At 37.7% G+C, this 25,239-nt stretch overlaps 1 protein-coding gene across 1 annotated transcript in view; it reads right to left on the bottom strand.

Moving 5' to 3' along the window:
• Positions 1-25,239, bottom strand: part of CNTNAP2 (contactin associated protein 2) — a 1,518,236-nt gene that overhangs the window by 636,189 nt on the left and 856,808 nt on the right. The window contains exon 10 of the mRNA XM_081038748.1: positions 3,768-3,939. Within this exon, the coding sequence (XP_080894874.1) occupies positions 3,768-3,939 (172 nt within the window). The remainder of the gene's footprint in view (positions 1-3,767; positions 3,940-25,239) is intronic.

Genomic DNA, 25,239 nt, shown 5'->3' with positions numbered 1-25,239 from the left:
CATACCCTTGTTACATACACGCATCCAATTGCCTTCTTGACATTTCCACTCATACATCCAATACACATTTCACCTCATGCCCACCACTGACTTTGTGATTTTTTTCCCCCTTACCCTTCTGACCAATCTCTACCACTAGCCTCCCCTTCTGAGTAGACAGTAACTCTTTCCTTCCAGTTGTTTTTACCAGATCATTTGGGTTTATTCTTATTGCTCCTCTTCCTTCAATGCGCCGCATCTAATCCATCAAGAAACCCATTGACTCCATCGCCTAAATAGATAAATGCATGCAGAACCAAGCACATCTCACTACTTCTTGTGCCAGCACCCTGGTCTCAGACCACCGGCATCTCATCTGGATTATTGTAACAGGCTCCCTCCTTCGACCTGTCCTCCTCCCACAGCCACAGTTATCCTTTTAAAAACGGAAGCCAGATCAGGTCCTTGCTCTACTACGAAACCTGCTAGGGCTCTCTAGTTCCTGCAGGATAAAAGCCAAACCCTTACAATAACCTACAGGTCTCCAGGACCTGGCCTCTCGGACAGCTCTGGTCTCCTCTCCTGTGACGCTCCTCTTTGTGCTTCCAACATGCTACCCTGGCCCCTTGCTGACCCTAGGTCATGCCAGGCAACCTCACTGCATTGACGGTTCTCTTTGCCTGTGATGCTCTTTCCCCAAATTGGCAAATTCTATTACCTCTTTCAGGTCTTGAACTATTATTATGTTTTCCATGTGGTTAACTCTGACCAATCTACTTAAATGGCAATGCAATCTCTGTCTCTTGGAATGCCATTCCTCCTTCATTTGCTCGGCTCTTTTCTTTTTTCCCCATAGCACGCATTCCTTCTAACTTACTGTGTAATATTTGCTTATTTATTACATCTATCTTTCCTCCTCTTCCTTCAGAATGTGAGCTTCACAAGTGTAAGGATCTTTGTCTGTGTTGCTCAATGATTCATGCTCAGTACCTAGAACAGCGCCTGGCACCACGGAAGCACTCAGAACTTACTACTGAATGGATAACTCTGTGGCTCGGCATGCCCACTCTTTCCTTGGTCCAACACTGTGTTGAGAAAACAAGCCACGTGTGAATCCACACCCATACACAGAAAGAAAAATAAGTTCAAATCATAGGGTATTCCAGTATGACACATGTGGAGCAAAACTCCTTTACGAGAATCTTCCCAAACTATTTCCCTAAATTCTACTCATCAAATCATTGCAGCTGTTCCTATTATTGCCAAACATTTTTTTGTTTGTTTTTTAAATCATGCCTATGGTAGCTGTTTTATGTTCTCATTTTTCCTTTTTTTTTTTTTTGCAAAAAATAGTTTTCAAATCAATCATGTTGAAACTTGAAAGATAAAAAAGTAAGAAAGAGGCAGTGTAGGCTAACTTATGAAGAACGGAGGTATTTTGAAAATAAAATCATAGATATCGGGCAGTTGCAAAGTTTCAGTTAGTGAGGGGGCTAAAAATCAAACCGGAGGTGGGCTAGAGACATACCATTAAAGTGTTATCTGATGGGTCTCCACTATGTGAAGACAGGCTAAACCCACTGGTACTTTCACCTGGACCGACAGAGATTAAGGGTGAAATCATCAACCAAATCCCCAATGGTGTGACTAAGGAGAATATAGCCCTGTGTCATGTTTACAAAAAATACAACACTTGACAGATTAATATTCTAAACTGGGAACATTTTAGGCACATAAAGGAATCTGCTATTTCACACATTGGTAATTAATGTACAAAAGTCATCGCCTTCAAAAAATAAGTCAAACAGAAAACGGGTTCCCAAATGGACTTAGGAAATTTGTGGAGATGTGTCAGAGGTGACTACTTTCCCAAAGCTACTCTTCTGGGTTACCATCCTGGAAGATAAGAAAGATATCCCTTGTTCTGTCAGTTACTGCACACTTTGCAACATGGACAATGGGACTGACCCATTTTGGCAAAAATAATATATTTTATTCATTCCTGTAGTTGACAAAAATTGAAATTTGCATTCCCTGTTGTGTATCTTCTCCTGTGTTGTTTTCCTCACCAGAAGTGCCATTTTGTACTCTCTTCATTTACCCAAATCTCACTCATTCCTTTGGGGCCAGTTTAACTCTTACTCTCTCTATGGGAGTAAAACATGACAATCTCAACACCTCACCCGTACCTCATCAGTAGCAGACAATTTAAATATAATGCCCAAGAAACAAGCTGTTTGAATTGAAACAGCCACGTCACCATAAAATCCAGCCTGTTTACAAAAGCTGAACAAACTACCTTGGGTACTATTGACAGAAATGATTGTATCATTAAAGCTGCTGACATGGAAAATGGGCAAGGTACTAAAATATCTCCATATACGGTATAACTATTCCTAAGAAGGAAAATCTTCCTGCATAGGAAACAATTACTAAATTTTATAGATTAACACCTCCAATCAGAACATACAATCTTAAAACATTCATTTCAGTTTTTCTGAGTATTGCTACCATTTGCTTTAGGCCGAAAGAATAGCTATTACATTACTGATGGTTCAAAAATTAGGGGTAAATTTCTATTAAAATAATTCATTGTTCTGTGTAAAGATAAACTCTATAGGCTATCAGGATGAGTATTAGCATATATGAAATAAGAATAAGCACTATCCTGTGTCATCAAGTCTTATAAACATATTAAGGCTGAAAAATATCACACTCAGTAGCTGTCATAAACTGTAATTTACCATACTTGTGAATACTATTTTATTAAGATTATACAGAACAAACTTACTTCATTATAGATAATTTTATATATTTTACATATTCATTATGTCTTTGAATGGCTTCCCCAAGGATCTCCTCTTAAATGAAATAAGATATTAGGAAACTTAAGGTCTGTATTTTGTTGAGGGCAGACTAAGACCTATAGAACTTTTATCTTCCAAAATATAAAATTAATGAAATTATTTTTCAGAATAAGAAAGCCCTATCATAAAAGATTTGAAAATCATTTTTAAAACCACCTAAATTCACCAGGTTAGTTTCCACTTATAGTTAGAGATAGTTTGTTTATGGGCAAAATATTTGAAAATTAAATTTTTTCATACTGGGCTGAAAGACAGGTTGTAGAAGTATATTAAGGTAGTATATGTAATGCTGTCAGAATGTTTCACATAAAAGTTGTACCCTTCCACTGTGTGAGAAGTCAATTCAATTTTTATAAAAAGCTCCTTCCCAGATTTGCAAAACTAAATCAAGATGAGATTTTGCCATCTTTTAGTATGGGTATTTCATAAACAGAATCAATTAAATTAAATATTCTGTTTCAGCAAATCCCCATACTACCCACCAACCTTTTTTTTCAATGTTTCTTTCTTTTCTTTTGTCCTCAGGAGGAGGCATTAGAGGGACAATATGCTGAGGATGAGTCCTGACCAAAATAAGGAGAGAAGGAACATCTCTGCATGTCCGCATAGGAAGCAAATATATAATAAAAACACACTGAGTTCCGTTATAACTCAGCTGTTGCTGGCAAAAGCACCTGCCTAATGCTCACATTCACTGAGGGGGGGTTGATGGACTGATGAAACATCACAGATTGTTTGATCATTTATACACGTATCCATATCCTGATAACCACGTCACTGCTAATATCACAAATAGGCCACCATTGGCAGGGCAAATGGCTCCTTCCCCATAGGGCGTGTGTTTGTCTGTTTCACTTGTCCCACAACAAAACCACTGATTTGGGAAGTTCGGACACTGAGAAGGAAGAAAAGACTGTGTACCTGTCTATGATGGCGCACATGTCAATGCTGACGTTCGCGAAACTTCCTGGCCTCCGCTGCGCCACCGCGTACAAATTTACAAGTTGATCGTCCACTTGAATGAGCTGCATGCATCCTTGGAATGAAGGCTGAAGGACAGAGTGACTTGAGTTCTTCATCTGGTTCAGAAAACCTGTGAGAGAGAAGAAGAGGGACTGAATGGTGAAGGCTGTGTGTAGGAGGCTTCACTGCATCTCCTCTGGGCACGTCCCCTGTCCACAGCCATTGTAGCCAACGTCTGGCTGGTCCTTGCAGATGCTGTGTGCAATGCAGAGGAACAAAGTCTTACACGAAAGAGGTATTCTATTATTTCAGGCAGACAAGTGAGGGTTGAACCTAGATGAATGTTTGCCTCTGGAGGTCTAGCACCCCTCGTACTTTCTCTTTTCTTTCTCCTTCTGTCACATGTCTCTGTCCTGCTGCCAAAGGCTCTCTGCCATATTCCGCAGCTGACCCTGTCTTCTGAGATTAGAACATCAAACTTTAGACCTTTCTCAACAATCCAACCACCTTCTTTTTATACTTTCAATATTACATCTATTTTTTTAATTCCCTAGAGGCCGGTTATTTAGATAACCAGAAACTAAACTTACCATTATCAATTAAGGTATTTTTATGTATTAATGTCTAACTCCATCCAAAGAGATATTTGCATTACAAATGATTTCTCCACGTTTACAATCCGAAGTAATATTACAAAGTGTTAAATTTAGATGCAAAGTTCAGTTTTTTCAGTGTCAATACATCAGTTAACACATCTAATACATCAACGTTACAATTCTAATAGTTTTTTTTTCCTTTCTTAAAATCTGTATACATTTTTTGTCACCCTTTGTAGTTTTGCACAACAAATTCACTTACCAGAGCAAATTTAAATGTTGCTAATGTGATTAAAAGTCTGAAGTTATTCACATGTATTTCAATCTAATATTATACCTACAGCAAAATATAATTTATACAGAATGGATTGAGACCAAGATGGGCCATTAACTGAATAAAAGTAAATTTTCAATAAAACTTAAAAAACAAACAAACAAACAAAAAAACCACCTGACTATTAAATGAATTTTAAAACTGTCCTATTCTGTTTGAGTAGTTATAGTTTAGCACAATAGAAACCTCCTTCTCTCTTTATTAATGGTTTTTAATAGTTCAAGTCTAATAATTATCATTTGAACCCCTTTCGAGAGTTAATCACAGAGTTATTTAGTGTATCCCCTTCCATCAACAGTAGGCTATGTAAAATAGGATTATACTTAATTTCTAGACTTAAAAATTAGTATACGACTCTATTTGAATATCAAACATATATAGCTCATCTATGTATTTATTCTAAGTCACTTTTTTTCATTTGCATTGACTTAGTCCCCTCAGAAATTGCTGATCTTCGATAAGTCATCTATTTAGACTAGCTGTATGCATACATATGATTTTCAATCTGCTTAATCAAGATAATATTGAATGGAGTTAATGTCTAAACTTAGCCGAGAGAGAAAACATCCAGCTGTAGCTTTGAAGACTATTCTTAACAAGATGATCATTTTGTTCTGTTTTTTGAATAGTTGGGAGTTCTAAATATCCATACTAGCTTTGAAATATTCCAAAATGAGTACATCTATTTGTGAGAACAAGGCTTTCTCTCAAGCAAGGCAGCTGCATAACAAGTAGCTCACTGTGGATGGGGTATAATTAAGTTCATAAAACACAACTTCATCAGTCACTCATAACAACGTTTGTTTGGCCCTAATGAATTTTGTACTTTGAAATTGTCAAGTCCTTTCATTTTCTACATGGGACATGCTCTAAGAGAAGATAATTATAGGACCAATACGGTGCATCCATTAAAAAGTTAGATTTTTTTCCTCTCCTGGAATTGTCTTTAATGTTTCTAAGAGGGACTGCATTAATTCACATCCTTGTGGAGTCCCTTTCCCTATTGAATTAGGGCTAATCTCTGTGGTCAGTAGAAAACTATGGAAGTGGTGGAAGGTTGTGACTTCCAAGACTAGTTTTCAACGTGGTCTCTGAGATCACTTACTTGGAAAAGTCAGCCATCATGCCTGGAGCAGTCTTATGGAAATAATAAATTATAATTTTAAGCTATTACATTTTAGAGTGATCTGTTATGTAATAATAAATAACTAATACTGAATTTGGTACTGGGAGAGAATTGTAACAAAATTCTAAAAATGTGGCAGTGACTTAGGGACTGGGACATTCACATAAGTTGACCGTTCAACTTAAGTTGACTGGACCTTGAAAGGAATGTTAGTAGAAGCCTGATGGTTCTTGAGGAGGTTTGCAGTAATGGCTTAAAGGAAGGTGAGGGGAAAAAATGTGACTGGAAATGGGATAAAACTGGATTCTGCCTATGTTGCGGTGGGAAATTTAGCAAGACTGTGATAATATGGAAAGGAAAAAAGTTGTACTTCAGGAACTGTGTAATCTAGCTAAGAACATTTCCAGACAGAGAAGTCTGATATTTTCTTTCTATTTATAGTAAAAAAGAGAAAAAAAAAAAAAGAAGAGAGAAAAGCTAAAGAAAAACTGTTAAATATGAAGGAGGCAGGACTTGAAGAATTTGAAAATAAAATGTTTTCTCAATTTCAGTTTCTCCAATGGCGAACAATGCAAAAATTAAGATCACTTCCATGCAAAGACCAACTACCAGAAAAACATAATCTGAAGATAACAGTGAGGTGTGACTGACTATAAAATCCATGTTAAGTCTGCCAAAAAAGGTGCCTTAAAGAACCATTGAGTCAGACAAACAATCCTCCAGGCAGCTTGTTGGTGTACTGTACAGATGCTGTGTGTTATACAATAGGAAATCTAATAATCTTAAGGGCATTTCACCCTAGCATGTCAGCAGAAGCTCAATGTAACAACAACAACAAACTGTTCAATGGAGTAAGCCTGAATACGATTCATAGGAAGTCTACAGATTCTTAAGAGAACTGTATTAGTAGTAACACCACCAGCTTGGACTGAAAGGGACAGAGACGGTACAAAATGAAAAGAGATCTTTAGACTCTAAACTTCTACAGGCAGGAAACTACACAGCTGTCCTGAGAACTGAGAACCCAGGGGTCACAGCCAAAAGCCATGGAGAATCATTTCTAGGACACAGTAGGACTGGGTTCTAATCAAGGAATCACCAACATGTGCCTGACTGAATTTTAGAACTGCTATGGACCAGTTACTTCTGTGTAACTCTTCTTTTTCCTCCTTTGAACCAGAGAGGCTAAACTGGTGACTCTAAGCCTAGCCCACCTTTGTACACTGGGAATGTGGGTGGCACAGAACTTATTCACAAGTCTTCAGGTGAGCAGCTACATGTGAGTAACTGTACCCAAACCTCTTGCTTTGCTCTCAGACTTTACCAGGAACTTTCCCGTCGGTATGAACTTGACTTTGATGATGAGTTACTGGATTTCGAGCCAGTGCTCTCGGGGGATGACACTTTAGAGGGACTTTGGAGGAGGCGAGAGTACTGTTCTTGTGGACGACACATGCCTCTTTGGGTCCCAGAGGGTGAACTCTGACAACCAGCCTCTAAATTAGCCATCAGTCTCCGCTGCGTACTATTCATACCGTGTGGTCCCCTCGCACACTGAATTAGTGTCGACCTGTGTGACAGACAGAACCCTACAGAAGGGAGTGTGTGTATGTGCCTTCCAAGGCTTAGTAATAAAAGGCATTGGGGCTTGCCCTTGGTCCTGTATCATTGTCTGTGGGGAAGCCAGCCGGGTGCTGAGAGGAAGCTCCAGTAGTCTGGCAGAGAAGCTTCCGTGTGGAGACAGTAAGACCTACTACTCAGCACCAGCAGCAATGGCTAACCATGAAGGAAGGCATGTTGAACAGGTCCTGGTGAAGCCTGCAGATGACTGAGACCCCAGGAAATGCGGAACCACAATCTTGTAAGAAACTTCACGACAGAACTCCCCAGCCAAGCTGCTCCTGAATTACCGATCCACAGAAAAAGAAGGGATCATCAATTATCACTGTGCTGGGCCGCCGGTTTTGAGGTAGTTTAAGGTAGCAATAGATGATAATTCAGATGATAACTAACCAATTCCTGCCATCACTTTCTCAAATAGTTTTTAAAATTTTGAAACCAATTAACAAAGAAATTAGTCTGCAAAACAGAAAGAATGTTAGGATGCTGACCATTCAATTGTACTGAGCAATGGGTTCAAGATATTGGGTGTCTGATACTAAAATTCCTGGTGCCCCAATCCCCTTTGAAAGGGAGGAGAACATATTATTTATTTTCTGTATTGTTCCCTTTCCGTACAAACATAATGGCACTAAAAATACTTGTGCATAGCACCTGTGATGCTTTCAGTGGCTGCTCTAAAGCTCAGAAATTAACCTACTTAATAGATTCACAGCAGGGTTGTTCAGAGATAGGAATTTGCGGCTGGGATTTGAAGGTCAAAAATGCATAGGTATAAAATGGATAGACAGATAAACTTAATTAAAATTTGCCAATTTCATAGAAGGATTTATAGAATAAAGAGATAAACTTTTGTTTTGGCTTAGAGCTGTAGATTTATTGTATCTACGAATTTGGAACAAAACAATGCAATATTCATACATGGGTTGTTGTTACTGGGCTCTACGACTTGGAAGTGTGTTATAACACTCACAATGAATTGCAGTCTTGTCCGTCTCTATTGCATCTCACCAGCAGTAAACTGGGAAACATTCTTCCTTCTCTACAAGGATCTAATCATGTTCCCTAACTGGCAAGTTTGAGATTTCCGTCTCAAGACTTAGCATATAAAAACGTCACCCCTGATTTGAAGTCCACTCAGTATTTTATTATTCTGGCTGACAAAAGAAACACATACGATTTCAAGGTTTTAAAATTTTAATTCAGAAATACATCAGTGCAAAACATGCTGATATTTCTTTTGACATTAACACGCCAATCTAAATTGGTGTCAGTTATAATGCTAACGTGATGGGACAGAAAGAGCAAAATAATAGGCAACAGGGATGAAAAGATGTAAAATTTTCATGCATAAACCACACGGATACAAGATTTCTCTATTTATACTGATTTTAAAGTTGGGACGTTTGGGAGGTCAGAAAGCAGCTGGTGGAACCCTGCAAGGGTGCTAAACACCATTTAGTGTCTTCTTTTCAGTATAATCTTGGAAGATGGTACAAAGTATCTGCTAACCTCTTCTGTTTACTCAAGCTTCCTGAATACTTCCTGTTACTCACCCTAACAGGAATTGCTAGAGAGGGCTGGAAGTGAGCCCAGGGGCAGCCCGTACCTCCACAATGAGAACAGCCATGCAGCTTTCCCACATAGCTTGGCTGTGAGATTAGGTACAACACAGGTTGATTGAGTAAATAAATACACTGAGGACAGTGGGACCAGGTTCTCACTGTCATGAAACGAGGGTACAAATGGAAGGTGGGAAATCTTGAATGGCTCCTGTGGGTTTGGAGTGTAATTTAATCAGTGTACACTTGTGGGTTTCAGTATATTTAGACAGAGGTAGAAATAAATCTAGATGGAACTGTGTGTGTGCTCAATGTATAGACTTTTAGTGCACAATGTGACTTATAGACAGTTTCTACTATGCACTGAAGGCAGTCTGCGAGCAGGGTTACCCCCAGAAGCAATGCGTTCCCTAATTAAGTGTTAAAGATGTCTATCCATGAATATTATATTTCAGCCACCCTGTTCTCTTGTCTGTGCCTCAGGAAAACCAAGCCCTTTCTGTCTGGAATTTTCTTCTCCCTTGTATTTTTCGTGGCTGACTTATTCTTCTGATGCAGGTCACCTCAAATGTCACCATCCCCAGGGGCCCTCCAAGACCACGCTATGAAAAACTATCCGATCAATTTTTACTTCCTAGTTCTTCAGCTACTTATTCCTTGTCATAGAATTTATCACAGTTTATACTTATCTGGATTGGCTTAGTTACTTACATAAGTGTGTGTGTGTGTGTGTGTGTGTGTGTGTGTGTGTGTGTGTGTGTTTCCTCTTTTAGTATATTCATTTCATTACATCAGAAATATTGTGATTTTTCCTCTGAATTCTTCTTCTTTTCTTTTTTAACATACCCATTGAGAAAAACTCACGTATCATAACATTCACAACCCTACTTTTATCTTAAAATCATCCGTGAGATATATGGACGATGTCCAAGATATAATAAGGTGTCTATTATAAAGTTTAGAAATAATTATTTTTAACTAACTTAAGCTGTCCTTTACAACATACTATATACCGGTTTCCTCTGTATCTGTTAGGTGAATGATGAAGTGCATGAGTATGCTTGGATTTTTGCCTTGGAGTGAGGTGATGTTTAACCTGCATCTTTAGTCCCTTCAGGTCTTTGTTTCATCTGCCTTATCCGAGAGGCCTGCTCTGAACACCAGTTAAATAACACTCTCCACTCTTAGCTCTCTACCCCACCTTGCTCAGTTCATTATCTTCATAACACTTATCACCATCTGATATATTGTATGTTTGTTTATAGTTTTTTTTTCCTTTTATAAGAATGTAATTTCAAGAGACTTTGACTGCTGGCTCTTACTTAGTAGGGGCTCAACAACTGTCTGTTGAATAAACAAATAGACAATGAAGGGTTTTGAGCCAGGAAATTACTTAACCAATTTGTGTTATGTTATTGTCTCTCTGGAGGAGATAAGAATAGGCTGATGGAGAGAAATCTCAGCATGGCTTTTCTTAGAAAGGAGCCACTGATGAAACTCCAAGTTCTTATCTAGACTATGTCAATGAAGCTGACAGAGAGGAAATATATAAAAGATATTTCATAGGAAGCTACGAAAGAATTGGCTGATCTGAGTACTGCACAGAGAAAGACACAACCAGAATGACCCGTAGATTTCTCGTGGAGTAACTATATGAATGCTTTTGTCTCTCCCAGTAGACGATGCAAGAAGAGCATCAGGTCTTTACGAAGAGGGATGAAAGGAGCAGGGGAAAGGGTGGTGGGTGATTCTCACAAGATCAAAGCTGTAGTTTCCAAGTCTAAAGCACCTATGGGATATCCAAGATAAAAAGTTCACCCTGCAGGTGAATATTAATGTCTGGACTTTATGAAAGAGATCAGGATTTTGGTAAGATTTGCGAGTAGTTATGCTATGGAGGTGGAAGAAATCGAGTAAAGCATAAATAAATGAATGGGATTATACCAAACTAAAAAACTTCGGCACATCAAAAGAAACCATCAACAAAACAAAAAGGGAGAAGATATTTGCAACCATATATCCGATAAGGGGTTAATATCCAAAATATACAAAGAACTCACACAACTCAACAAAAAACAAAGAATCCAAATGAGTAAATAGGCAAAAGACCTGAAAACACACTTCTCCCAAGAAGACATACAGTTGGTCAACAGATATATGAAAAGATGCTCAACTTCACTAGCTATTAGGGAAATGCAAATCAAAACCACATTGAGATACCACCTCACACCTGCCAGAATGGCTATCATCAAGACGACCAGTAATTACAAGTGTTGGAGAGGTTGTGGAGAAAAAGGAACCCTCATACACTGCTGGTGGGAATGTAAATTGGTATACCCAGTATGAAAACAGTATGGAGATTATTAAAAAATTTAAGAATAGTTACCATATGATCCAGCAATCCCTCCTCTAGGTATTTACTCCCCAAATTTGAAAACATTTATTCATAAAGATATATATACATATTCATAAAGATACATTTATTCATAAAGATATGAATATACATATACATAAAGATATGTATATATATAAAAATATATATTCATAAAGAGATATGGTATATATATATATCTTTATGTATGTATATATCTCTTTATGAATATATATCTTCATATATATATACATATATTTATGAATAAATGTATCTTTATGATACATATATTATATATATATATATATATATCTTGTGTTACCCAAAAAATTAGACCTAGCTGGACAATTAGCTCTAATGTGTCTTTTGGAGCAAAAATTAATGTAAAACCTGGTCTTATTTTACTATAAGATTGGGTCTTTAATTTATAATATAATATAATATAATATAATATAATATAATATAATATAATATAATATAATAATATAATATCGGGTCTTATATTAATTTTTGCTCCAAAAGAATGCATTAGAGCTGACTGTCCAGCTCTAGGTCTTATTTTCGGGAAAACAGGATATATATATATGTCTCCCTATATTCATTTCAGCATTATTCACAGTGGCCAAGACATGGAAACAACTGAAGTATCCTTCAATAGATGATTGGACAAATAAAATGCAGTACATATATATATAGTGGAATATTACTCAGCCATAAGAAAAGATTAAATACTGCCATTTATGACATGGATGAACCTTGAGAATATCATGCTAAGGAAAACAAGTCAGATGAAAAAAATCAAGAACCATATGATTTCACTCTTATGTGGGATATAAACTGAAAGCAAAAACAAACAAGACAGAGAAACATGAACACGCACAGAAACAGACAACAGTATGTTGGTTACCAGTGTTGGAGGTGGGGCTGGGTAGAAAAGAGGAAAGGGTGTCAAATATATGGCAACAGGAGATTTGACTTTGAGGGGTAATTTTTCCCAGAACGCTGCACTATCTATTCTCAGTTATTTAAAAAATGACTTTATACGTATGAAAATACTTGTAAAATGTTTATGATATCTCAATTTTTATAATGTACATTCTATGCAATGAAATTGTTAACAATATTTAATATTCAACAATATCACATTATGGAATATTAAGAAAAAGATAGAAATAATAATCTCTAGAGAATTCCATTTCTTATGATACGGTAATGAGAGGAGCATAAAACTTTCCCATATCAAAACACCTAGAAATGCTAGATAAAATGCAACACACATCCTTTAAATTATATATCTAAGCATCCAATATGGTAGGAGCTTTCAGAGGCCAAAGAAAAAGAAAAAAAACAAGGTTCAGCATGCTGGATGATGCTGAACTATTAGTATTCAAAGGGCAGCTGCTAATCTTTGTAATGCTGATTTTAAAGGCCAAGTGTAATTAGAAAGCCTGTGTTGAACTTGTGCAAGGAATAAGACCCACTCCCACCCCCTAACACACCACCACATAAAGCCTAAAATGCTAAAATCTCAGTTGAAGCAGATACTGGAGAAAAATTCCTAGTCAGCAAAGAGAGGTGACAAGGAAATTTGTCTCCCTTTTCTTGGCCTATAGAAAGAAAAAAATAAATTACTTCTTGAGAGTTCATAAGTCACAGTCTTGCTCAACAAAATTAAGGCTTTCAAATTTATACTGAAGATAGGGTATAATCCCCAAACCAAGAAATTAAAACGGAATAAACAAAAAAATGGTTCTAAGCTGCTATCTTTTGAAGGAAGTTTAAATCCTCTCTGGATTGACTCTGGAATTATAGAATTCCTGAAGATAAAATCCTCACAATCCAAAAATACAAAACATAAGAAAACAAGCACAATGAACAAGATTGGACAGAAATATCACACAAAAAAATTTGGCCCCAGTGAATTTCAAATAAATTTTAGGATTGTGAATATGGTAAAAACAATAAAAAATTATTTAAAGACATAAAAAGTGGAATCTAACATATAAGAAAGGAATGAGGTAATATTAAAACAACCAGTCAGATTTGATACATAACTAAACAGGTCCTCCGGGAATGAAAATATAGTAGTTAAAAACGCATTAGTTGCCTTAAGCAGATGAGGCAACAAAAGATAGATTGCATACCCAAAATATGGATATAATTTATAATATCGACTACTGTTATATGTGGTGAAGTATAGGTGCTGACCGTGTCTGAGTTTAATCCTGTTTATTCTAGTTTACCAGCTGTATATTTCACTAAATTACTTAAGAGTTGTGTGTCACAGTGTTTCCTCAACTTTTAAAATAAAAAAATAGGATTGATGTCATAGCATCATTTGGAGAAGATGCTGAATACATGTAAATTAGTAAGCATACAGTCTGACACACAGTAACACTTACTGAGGAGGATGAAGAGACAATATATTTTAAGATAAAAACAAAAACCAACAAAGGAAAGGCATTAGAAAAATACAGTAAGTGAGTATATAACGACAAAGGTAAATTTCACTAGAAAGTTATAAATATTCTAAGTATGTCTGCACCTCGAAACAGATAAAATACGTTTCCAAAACATTAGCACTACTTCCTTGCAAAATCCTTCCCGATGATTGTCCCCTTACCCCAAATTCTAGATCTTTTCCCACACACCGTACTTCAGTGTATAATTTCATTAAAGCCTCCTATCGCATGAAGTTGTAATTCCTTCTCACTTCTCTCCTACCAAATGCCATCCACTCCCCCAGCCCTGGCTCCACCTTCTGCCTCCTCAGGACCAAGCTACAAACACCACATAGAGTAAGCATCCAAAACCTGTGTTTGGCAGTTAGTAAATAAATGTCTTTGAAAGAGGAAATGTAACAGGCACAAATTTTCATTTTATTTTTTCAAAAAAAGACTAAACTTCCTAAACCTATGCAGGAAAACTCCACACATTATCACATGTTTTCCCACCCACACATACTATCCTCAACCCCAGTATCACGAAGACTGTCCTATGTGTGTACATGTCTGTGAAGATGACTGAGGCATCCATCAGTTTCTCCTAACCATCAACAAATCACAAATGCATAAGCAGTGGCACAGGGAATTTGATAAACCGACCATGGTCCTATTTTCTATGTCTCAAAACTCACACAAACAAGATCGATAAAAAGGTATAAACTTCACAATCTCCAAGAACTTGGAGAACGATGAGGGGGGAGGGATTACAATCGTTTTAAAAGATACTGAAGTAGATGATGAATGAAAACAGAGATGGTGCAGAAGTACTTCCTTACCTGTGGGGAGACATACCTATGAGAAGTGAGTCCAGCTGCACAGCCAAGCCCTATGGAAGCTCAGAATCCAGAGGTAAAACGTGTCATGAAAGGGGACAAGGGCAGGTGGCATCCTCCCCACTCCCTAAAAGGCTGCCAGTCATGTTTGGAGCCACTGAACCTGGGAGTCTCAGTGGGAGTCAGTCATTGGAGGGGAAGGTGTGCGTGCAATTGAAGAGTGAAAGCAGAAAGATTGCTAGTGACTCTGCAAACTAGACAGTGGGCTCCCCAGTTCCCTTCCAGAATATACTCCTCTGGAGGAAGTAAACGGTCTCAAAAAAGACCTGGGGTTGAAACGTAAGGGCCACGTCACTGCCACTGGTCATGTGATTAACAAGCTTCCCCTGGAGACAAATACTCCTTCAAGGCACTTTGTTGTGTAGTATGTGTGAATCTCGGGATATAGAGTACACGAACACATACAGATAAACAATTCACACGCCTTGCTCCAAACTGCCCAAAACATAAAATACAAAAGCAACACTGATTTCAAATGAACGCACTGGTGAGTGAGATTGGAAGACGCACATTAAATCGTGCTTGAGGGAAAGTGTCAGTATCCATAGAGACCTACAAGTAAGTTATTTTTAACAGTAGCAGTGGAAAAACCATGTTGCAAATAGAAAAGGAGACATTTAGCCATTTAATTGACCTGCCTTCTACAGGTCCAAATTCCTTCATAAGAATGCTACAATATTAGCAGTGTTTCACCTCCCTAGTTATATATATATATATATATATATATATATATATATATATATATATATATATATATATATATAGACATTTGTGGGGGAATATAAGAATAAAACATGCTCTTGTTTAAGAAAAAAATGATAAAATTTGAATTACAGTCTGAAGGTTTACAGTCTCCAAGCTAAATGCAGGACTATTGGAATAGTTGAGATTCATCTCCGTGAAATGAGTTTTATTGTCAGTATGGCTTTCTATTATTTGGACTAAACTCCTACCACCTGCTAGAAGACACATAAAACAAATGGATTTGCAGGCTATGTCTGCTTTCTTCTGACGAATAGAGCCGTCCCAAGCCTTCTTTTAGGAAGCATAAGTAAAATATTGGCAGTTTACATCTTCTAAAATGTAGATCTTCCTTTCTATATAAAAATGTGCCAAAGTAAATATAATTCTTTACTAAATAAATAAATAAAATAAATAAATAAATAAATAAAATAAAAATAACCCCGGGCTTGGGTACAATAAACTACAATGCTTGTGGTCTGGGTCTCAGTCATTAACTAGCGTCACTACCATTCAGTACCATGGTCCACACTTAATTTAAAGACTGGTGAATTCAAGGGAAGTTTCTGGACACAGTATCTTCTGTTTACTGCCTGTGTCTGGAAACAACTCAAGAAAATGATACATTTGTCCAGTTCAGAAGTCTCCTTTATAAAGAAATAATTACTCTCAAATAATAAATATTTCGATGCTTTAATAATTAAATATTAAAATAACAAGTCATGCCTTCTTTCTTTGGCACCTAACCTGTCAAAATAACAAACCAGCCAAAGAAACTTCTCCTCCATTTATAGTAGAGTGTATAAAACTATTACTTTTAAAAACGTATGCTTTCAGTTGTTTTTGACTTACATCAAATTTGGCAGGATTTAAAATTTAATAATAACAGAAAAAGATTTAATAATACAATGACTTTTCTAGTAAGAGAAATATATTAATATTTTGAGAACATGCAAATCACAGAAAACATCAGCGACTGTGAGCTGTGAAATGGGCATCCTGGGTCAAAAACACCAGCAAGGTTTAAGAAGAGTTAGGAACCCTTTGTCTTTTCTCAGTGGGACCTCTCTGATCAGTTAGATTGGAATACGGTGATGGAACATATTAACACACATAAAGAAGAATGTGAACCAATGTGGGGGAGGATTGGTCAGCAAAGGAATGGGAAAGGAAAGGGAGTCCCATGGGAGGTGAGGCTCTGGTTCAGTGATGGAGGGGACCCTGCCAAAGAGTTGAGTATGGGACTCGCAGTGACGAGGCCACCTCCCATGCAGAGGTGGCCAGAGTCACAGCTGACTCTCTCTGTGCTCTGACCCGCTTGGCCTTGTGTCCACAAGCAGCTCCCTAACGATGCCATTAAAAAAAAATCATCACACATCTGGCTAAAGCTTCCTCCCCATTAACTTCCAGGGAGGACAAAGTCCCTTATTATTCATTTTATCATTCAAAACGAAGTTAGAGCTCAGAGTAAATGTTATCAGGTATAAGAAATAGGAGTGCGTACTGAGAACTACCGAGTTACTAAATTACAGGGGACTGACCTAGTACTCTTGACTTTTGGTAAGAGTGGGAGAAAAATGTTCCTGGAATACAGTTCAGGAATGAACCACTGGCTAGAACACTTTAAAATGAGGAAAACTCGGGTAGGAGCCAAACAGAAGGGAGGGGAAATGTTTCCAAATGGAAAAGCCAAAAGGGACACGAAAACATGGCCAGTGTCTGTCCTTCGTGGTCTCTCATGGAAACATCCATCATCTTACAGGGACGGTCACCCGAGACCAGGTAAACTGTCTTCACTCTAATAGGTCCAGAACATTCGTTGGTAGCACCCCAGACTGGATTTATCTTTCAGAGGCAAGAACACACCAGCTAAGTTCAAAGGAACGTGTGCTTATTAATGTATTGAAACGGGAACTGGAACTGAAGCATGGACAGAGAGCTGGGCAGCTTTCTCGCTGTGGTCAGGGAGGTGATTCAAAAGCTGCAGCCTGTGGTCGGCTGCCTGGCGGGGAGCGCTGTCTCTCTAAGTTGTGGTGGCAGCTACAGAGCCTGCCACCTACCTCAGTTCTGCTTTGAAATGGGGATTAGAGACAGTGTCTCCATAACCTGCTCATTTCTGAACAGTGCAGTATGTCATCTATTGCACCATGTGCATTTAAATAAACGCATACACATGTACTCATATATATGACTGTCGTATATTGTAGTAAAATACGTAACAAAATGCACACACTCTCATGCATACACGCAGAGTACACACGTGAGTGAGCAAAACTGGAGAGGCTGCCAGAGAGAGAACAAACTAGTCCTGCATGTCTTATCACACCAAATGGGGGACGCTGGGTTTGATAGCGAAGTGATTAAATACGGTGAAAATAAATAAATAATTCATTTACCCCTGTCATGATCAGACATTTTGCACTAACAGTGGTCTGTTCATGTAATATTTATTAATCACATACTATGGATTTGCAAAAAGAATGTCTGTTTAAGATTTAGATCTGAAAATATCTGTGAGAATATAACCGTTCTCTAATTTGACCAAGCATAACTGTCACTGTTCTGTGACCATAGGAGAACTCTGTAATCTGCAGCCTCCACGACACTATAAGCGACTAAATTCAGCCAAGAGGAAAGTGGAAAACTAAGTCATCAGGCAAAAAATGTCAATTTTCATGAATTTCACGTATTTAATAAAAATGAAAAGTCTCCACCTATAGAGCCAAGTCCAAGAGTTAAAATAAATGTAATAATACTTGTGTATTATTCACTGGGCAGCGTATCATATATAAAACGGAAGAAAATAGTAGTACCTAAATAACCGATTCAGAGAGGTGAGCTACAGTTTCTTGGGGAATTAAATGGGGCCTCTACTCACAATATCACCCTAATAAACTTGAGTGGTTAAATTCCCATTACAAAAGAGACATACAAAGGGAGCTCATCCAATTAATTGCAAATCCTTGTGATATATGATACCTCCAGATTAAGAAAATGATTTACTAACAATCTTAATTTCAGATAGGAGTCTTCTATTCCTTTCTTTGTGCTACTTCTGTGCTTTTTTCAAAAGATTTGTATTTTAATGTGTTGATTTACATTTCAATAAATGTATTTCTACTGGGAGCTCCCTGAGGGAAGGAACTGTGTGACCTATTTATTTTGGCTTCCCATCCATAGGAGGTGTTTCTTCATGGTTTTTTAATTAAATTGTATGAAGTGAGAGAGATGTAGCTCTGTTTTAGTTGAGTATTTCAACAATACCGAAAAACATAACATTCCTGCACCTGAAAGAGACCTTAGGAAGACATCACTGGCCGAAAAGCAATCGTTAGAACTCAGTTCAGAAAAAACATTCTTTGGACACACATGTCCTTATTTTAATGAAGACACCGGTACTACAGAGGTCACGTGATTTGCCTGACATTCACCTAGAGCTGTTCCTTCTAGCACTGACTACGTAGTGGGCTCCAGGAGCAGGCTGGGCACAAAAGTGTGAGAGTTTCTCATCTCTTCCATACGTCTGCAGGAGGTGGCTTACCTTACTGCAGTGTCTCAAAATGTTAGACACACCTAAATTCAAAACAAATACAAATAGACTATCTAATAGCTCAAGGAAAAGTTTCCGAAGTAGCCACTATTTGCATTAAAGACAGAAAACAAACAAACACACACCTCCAAAAGAAAAACAAAACAAAACACACATACACAAAAAAAAAACCTTGACGTTGCTAGGAATCGCCTTAGGATTTTTGTTTACTTGAGAAATGTTCTCAGTCTTCTTCCATATCAAGAGAATAGACCACTAATTTGTACTTTCTAAACCCTTCACCTTCTAACCCATCCCCACCCCCCTCCCATCTAACAACTATCAGGTTTTCCCCCCTGCATCTCTGAGTCTATTTCTGTTGTTAGTTCATTTATTCTGTTATTTAGATTCCACATATAAGTGAGATCGTGTGGTATTTGTCTTTCTCCAATTTGACTTATTTCACTTAGCATAATGTTCTCTAGGTCCATCCATGTCGTTGCATATGAAATACAGTTTGGGGAATATAATCAATAATGTTGTAAAGATTTTGTAGGGTGTCAGATGGGCACTTATCTTATTATGAAGACCATTTCCTAAACTGTATAAATACCTGACCACGGCACTACACACCTGAAGCTGAAGTTGAATAATTTTTGAATGTCAACTATAAATATATGTATATGTATGTGTGTGTGCCAAAAAAATGTATACACATGACTGACTTGTATTCATCTTTTGTTATTGGTATATATGGAGTATTACAATTTTAATACAGTATTTTTTTCCTTTCTTAAAACATGTATTCATTTTTTGGCACCCTCTGTCCATATATATATATATATATACATATATATGTATGTATATATATATATATATATATATATATATATATACACACACATACACATATATAGGTCACAGGATATAAAGTACAGCATAGAGAATAGAGTCAGTGAAATTGTAACAGCTGTATGTCTGAGGGGTAACAGATTGGGGGGGTTATCACTTTATAAGGGGTGTAAGTGTCTAACTATTACATTGTTTTGTACACCTGAAACTGAAAAAGGAAAAAGAGAGAGCAGACCAGCTTTCCAGGACAGAGGCTGAACATGTCAGACGCTTGTCCAGGCTCCTATGTTGCTAAGGCCTGGTACCTATGGCTTAGCTATGACCAATATGATCAGTGAGGGGGTTCTGGAAACATATTTCTCACTGATGGGCTATGTACGTGTGTGTGTGTGTGGGGGGGTTCCTCCTTGCCTTTGTTGTGTTACAACAACCATGTCAGGAGAAACCTCATTATAAGGTCAGCCCATTAAGGGTGATGGAGTGGAAAATAAAGCTCCTAGCACGTGTCGATCAAAGACAGCCAAATCTGGAGCCCCTTCCTGACACATTTCTCAGTAGATGAAATAATGACCATTTAAAATTGGTTAAGATAGTGCTTATCAAGTATATTGTTACCTGAAGCTAAAAGCATTATAACTAGCATAATTATGATTTAGGTTCCTCCATTTTACGAAGAGCCTAAATGAGAGTACGTACATTGCCCCATTCACTGAATGCCTTTTGCCTTTTCTCTTGTGTGGATGAGTTTCATGACAGCACAGGAGAATGTTGCTTTCTATTTCTGAATTCAGCTTATTCAATATTATTATGTCCTTTAATTATGTACTGGATCAAGCTGGGACTAGCCTTACAGCGATTTTAAAAGTTCTTTGTACAGAATCAATTAGAACTTCTATTTCTGGGCATCCAGCTCTCATGGCCATCTGGTCACACACCCTTTCCCATATCTTTACCCTGCTGTGACACTACAGAAAGGCCACAGGCAAAGAAAACAATGGCAGCCAAATGCTCACTTTCATTCAACTAGTTCTTGTTTTTCTGCCAAGACAGTAGTGCTGCTTACAACTGGGAATTCCCTGCAATACTATGTGGTTGAATTTCCCCACAAATACACCTTCCCTCAGTAGAATAAAAAGCATGTCCTCCGTGAAATCAAAAGGATTTTATTTTTAAAAGAAACTGAAAGGAGAAAGTTGGTCTTTATGAAAACTAATTGAATCAATGACTTGCCATGTGTCTAATCAACATTGGTCATGAATGTTAAGAAATTATCTTGTTTATTCCTATAACGAGAAAAAAAACGACACCCAAAGTTCTAAGATCTGAAAGTATATAAATAATACCATTTAACAATTAGAGAACATATAACATATCTCCTCCACATTTCTAGCACATTTAGTTCTTTGTATTTTTTCTATGAAATTCTATGGGACACTATACAATAAGATGTAGACATCAATAGAAAATAAGAAACAATGGACAGACAATTGGATTGGAAATAACTAAGGTCGAGCTGATACACACTATATGCTTTAGCAAATAATCTATTAAGATCGTTGGATGCCAAGTCGTAGAAATCCAAATAGATTCGTGAGTTTCAATTCTTTGCAAACAGAGCAAAGAATATGCCTTTGGAGAAGAGTACGGCACAAGAAAATCCGAAGTGCAACCATCGAAAGATACAAACGGCCATTAAACTATATAACTTGCTTTACATAGAGTGGAAAATAATGGTCACGTTCTCTTTAAAAATGAGTGTTCTACTGTAATAGTTTTTGATAACACCGGGGTAAAGAACATTCCATATTTACTTAGGTGATACAGCAGTTTTCAATTATAGTTGCAAATCTGTTCATATTTCTCCCATGGAGAGTTCTGGTCTTTGTTCCTACCCTGGAATTTGAGAGGCTTCTGGCTGTTACGACCGACAGAGCCTGGGAGACGTAAAACTCACTCATGGAGAAACCCTCACTCACCAAGCCCGACCACCCTGAGACTGCAGTCCTAGCTGGACCCATCCTTCTCCATCCCGGCCCAGGCCCCAGACACAGGAATGAAGAAGCTGGCAGATACTTCCAGCTCCCGAATTAGATTCCATTTCAACCCCTCGAGTCATGCCCGCTGAGCCTCAGACATCGTGCAGTAGAGACATCCCTGCTGCTTCCAATCTGAATTCTTGACTCACAGAATCTGTGATGATAACAGGAAATAGGGTGACTGTCTTGCCTGATAAGTTTTGTGGTTGTTTATCACTCGTGATATACAACCAGAACAGGTAGCTATGAATTAATGATGGAATTAATTTAGGATAATTTATTATTAATGAGAAGATAAAACATACTTGTTGTCTAATGCAATATGACTTGACTTAAATTATACAGGGGATAGACTGCATTCCTAGAAAGCCCGGGTGAACCAAAACAAAATGGGCAGATGAAAGAAGGCAGATGAAAATGCAAAGCATGCCAACAAAAGAGCAGAGACCAACTTCACATCAAATCATTACCATTCATATAGCAAGAGCCTTTAAGATTCATGATTGTCAGAAAATCGTGGACTCTACTTAATTAAGGTACTTTTCATAACAGATGAAAAAAAATATCAGGAGCTTAAAAAAATCCTGCATCATAAAAGTTTTTCATAAATACTTTCCAAATTGATTCTCACTGTGTAGCTCTTCTCCTTAGAATCCTGGGTCTTTGAGCTTTCTTTGGTTCCTAGATTTTAGTTCTGCTTATTTATTTTTTAACTACAACTCCCAGCACTTAGATCTGTACTGACTTTCACTATCAAGCCTTTACTTCTGTGTGCTCCCTCATCCTTCATTGTTTGGCGTACTATAAACTTTGATCCTTGTTTTGGGCTCTCTGACCTTCAGTTGGAAAGTCTTCCTAATGAATTCAACCCCCTAATAAAGTCCAAGAAATGACTTATCTTCTCTGACCCCTTCTGCTCCCACCTACCCTTTTTTCTCATAGAATTTTGTTGACTCGGTGCTAATCTTATCTCTGCGGACTTCAGTTTTTGGGGAAAGCTGAGAATTCACCAGCGTTTCCAGTTATTACACAAAGTTGATAATTATTCACAGCACGTAGTACTCATATAGACAGCGGGAGAATGACAATGTGGTATCTACATTTTTTCTTCTCACAATAATAGACCGATCCGTGATAGAGGGGATCTGGTAAATGGAAGACATATAAAAGATGGAAAAGGCTCCATGTGTATCGTATGCACAGAGGTTTTAGGCAACAGAATTAGCAGTGGAGGAAGAAAAGAGCCTACTGGTCTCAGTTATAAATGTTTGGAGAATACTGGAAACACTGCACATCTATAAAGATAGGGACTGGCATAGTCTACGTACTGTTGGAGAAGAAATAAAAAGTTACATTCCAAATACGTAAGTCCAAAGATAAATTTGGCAAGGCCATAAATGAAAGTCACAATGATCAACGTTAGGAAACACGAGGACGTCCCAATGTATTAGGTGGGTGCAAAAGTAACTGCAGTTTTTGCAATTATTTTTAACCTTTTACACCATACTTACTTTTGCACCAACCTAATAATAAAAATAGTTCATTTATTAATTGTTGAGGTGTGTACTAAATATTATTGCTTATTGAGACACAAGAATGAGGACACAGGATCCAGTTAAGGAGTAACATATACTAGTTTATGAAGATGCTAATCGAACATATGAACCTACATAAATAAACTAAGTCAAAGACTCTAAGCCCTGTATAAATGAGCTAGTTTGAATATTAGTAATGGTACATCTTGATATTCTAGAGTTGTTATTAGTTTTGGAAAGGACCACATATCTTCAGTATGTAGTTGTTCCCATGTGCCAAACATTCACTTAGGGTCTCAGGATGTGGAAATGAAAAATAGAGACCCATGCCCCTGAACTTTAAGAGTTGTATTTGACTATAGGAGACAGACACTAAGCAAACAAATAAAGAACATATTACTTTAAGTGAGAAGAGTTTTGGATAAAAAGTAAGCAGATAGGTAGGGGAGGGGGTAGGGAGGGGAGGTGTGAGTGGGAGGAGTTGTTTATACCTTAAATAGGACAATCAGGGAAGGCATCAAGAAGGTAACATTTGGACGAAGACTGGAAGAAGAGGAGACAGGCAGCCACGTGAACAAGCGGTGCAGCATTCCAGGCAGAGGAAACAGCAAGTGCAAAGATCCTGGGGCAACACTGCTCCTGGCATGTGGGAAGAGGAGTGCAGCTGAAGCAGAGACAATGTGGATAAAGTAGCAGGAGGTGACTCAGAGACATTCAAAGGACTGACTGCACAGGGCTTTAAGGCTGTTTTAAGGGCCTTGACTTTGTCAACAGTAAAATGGTACGTAAACAGCGAAAGGTTGTGACAGGAGGATGATGTGCTTTGGCTGACATTTTAGAAGTATGATTCTGGCCATTGCGGTGTGAGCAGACTGCAAGAAAGCTAAGGGGCAAGTGCGGAGACCATTTTGAAGATTAATGCAGTAACCAGTGTGGTGGCTCAGAATAGGGGGGCAGCAGGTTTTGTGCAGATTTTTAAGGAGCAGGCAACAGGATTTGCTGATGGGTTGAAGCTGAAGAGAAAGAAGGTAGTCCAGGATAACTTCAAGCTTTCCGGTCTGAGCAAACAAGGCGACTGAGTCAGATATAAGACAACTGCTTATAAGCAAGACGTGGCTAATGACCTTAAAATCCCTGTAGAATGTACTGTGGTGCCCAAACACGATTCCTGCAGGCCAGGTTTGACTTCCGAGCTCAGTATTATCAATCAAAGAACACATAAACTTTAACAAACAAGACCGTGCTGTACTTCCATGTGTAGGGAGTACATGATGGGCTTTCAGAAATGAATGCTCAGGGTAATTCCAAAAGAGCCTAGCATTGTTTTTGAGGAATTGCAACAATAGTAGAATAAACGCAGCCCTTAAAAACTATTTGAAGAGAAAATTTCATTTAGATGAATAAAGTTTGCTTGTCCTTTTGTTGGGAGAAAAAGGCATTTCATAGTCACTCGTAACGTGTATTGAGATGCATGACCTCCATTGACTGATATTGACATTCAGCCTTTACATTAACTAAAACGGATGCCATATATTACACACAGACAAAAGTATAGATTTTACAGACATCGTTTACTTAATGAGTATAACGAAGGTTTTCACCATAGGAGAAATTAAGGGTGATATGATTATTGGCGGTATGTTAAAAAAATTACATATATATCAAAATATATTTTATATATATAATACACACACGCACACACACACACATACACACACACCTCTTTATCCAACTTGATGGACAAAGGTTTATTTATGGATAAGAAGAAAAGAGTACTGCCACTCAAAACTG

The sequence above is a fragment of the Rhinolophus hipposideros genome (assembly GCF_964194185.1).
Source record: "Rhinolophus hipposideros genome assembly, chromosome: 25".
Lineage (NCBI taxonomy): Eukaryota > Metazoa > Chordata > Mammalia > Chiroptera > Rhinolophidae > Rhinolophus > Rhinolophus hipposideros.
Note: the sequence above shows the minus strand (reverse complement) of the source record. Positions and strands in the feature narration are given on the sequence as shown.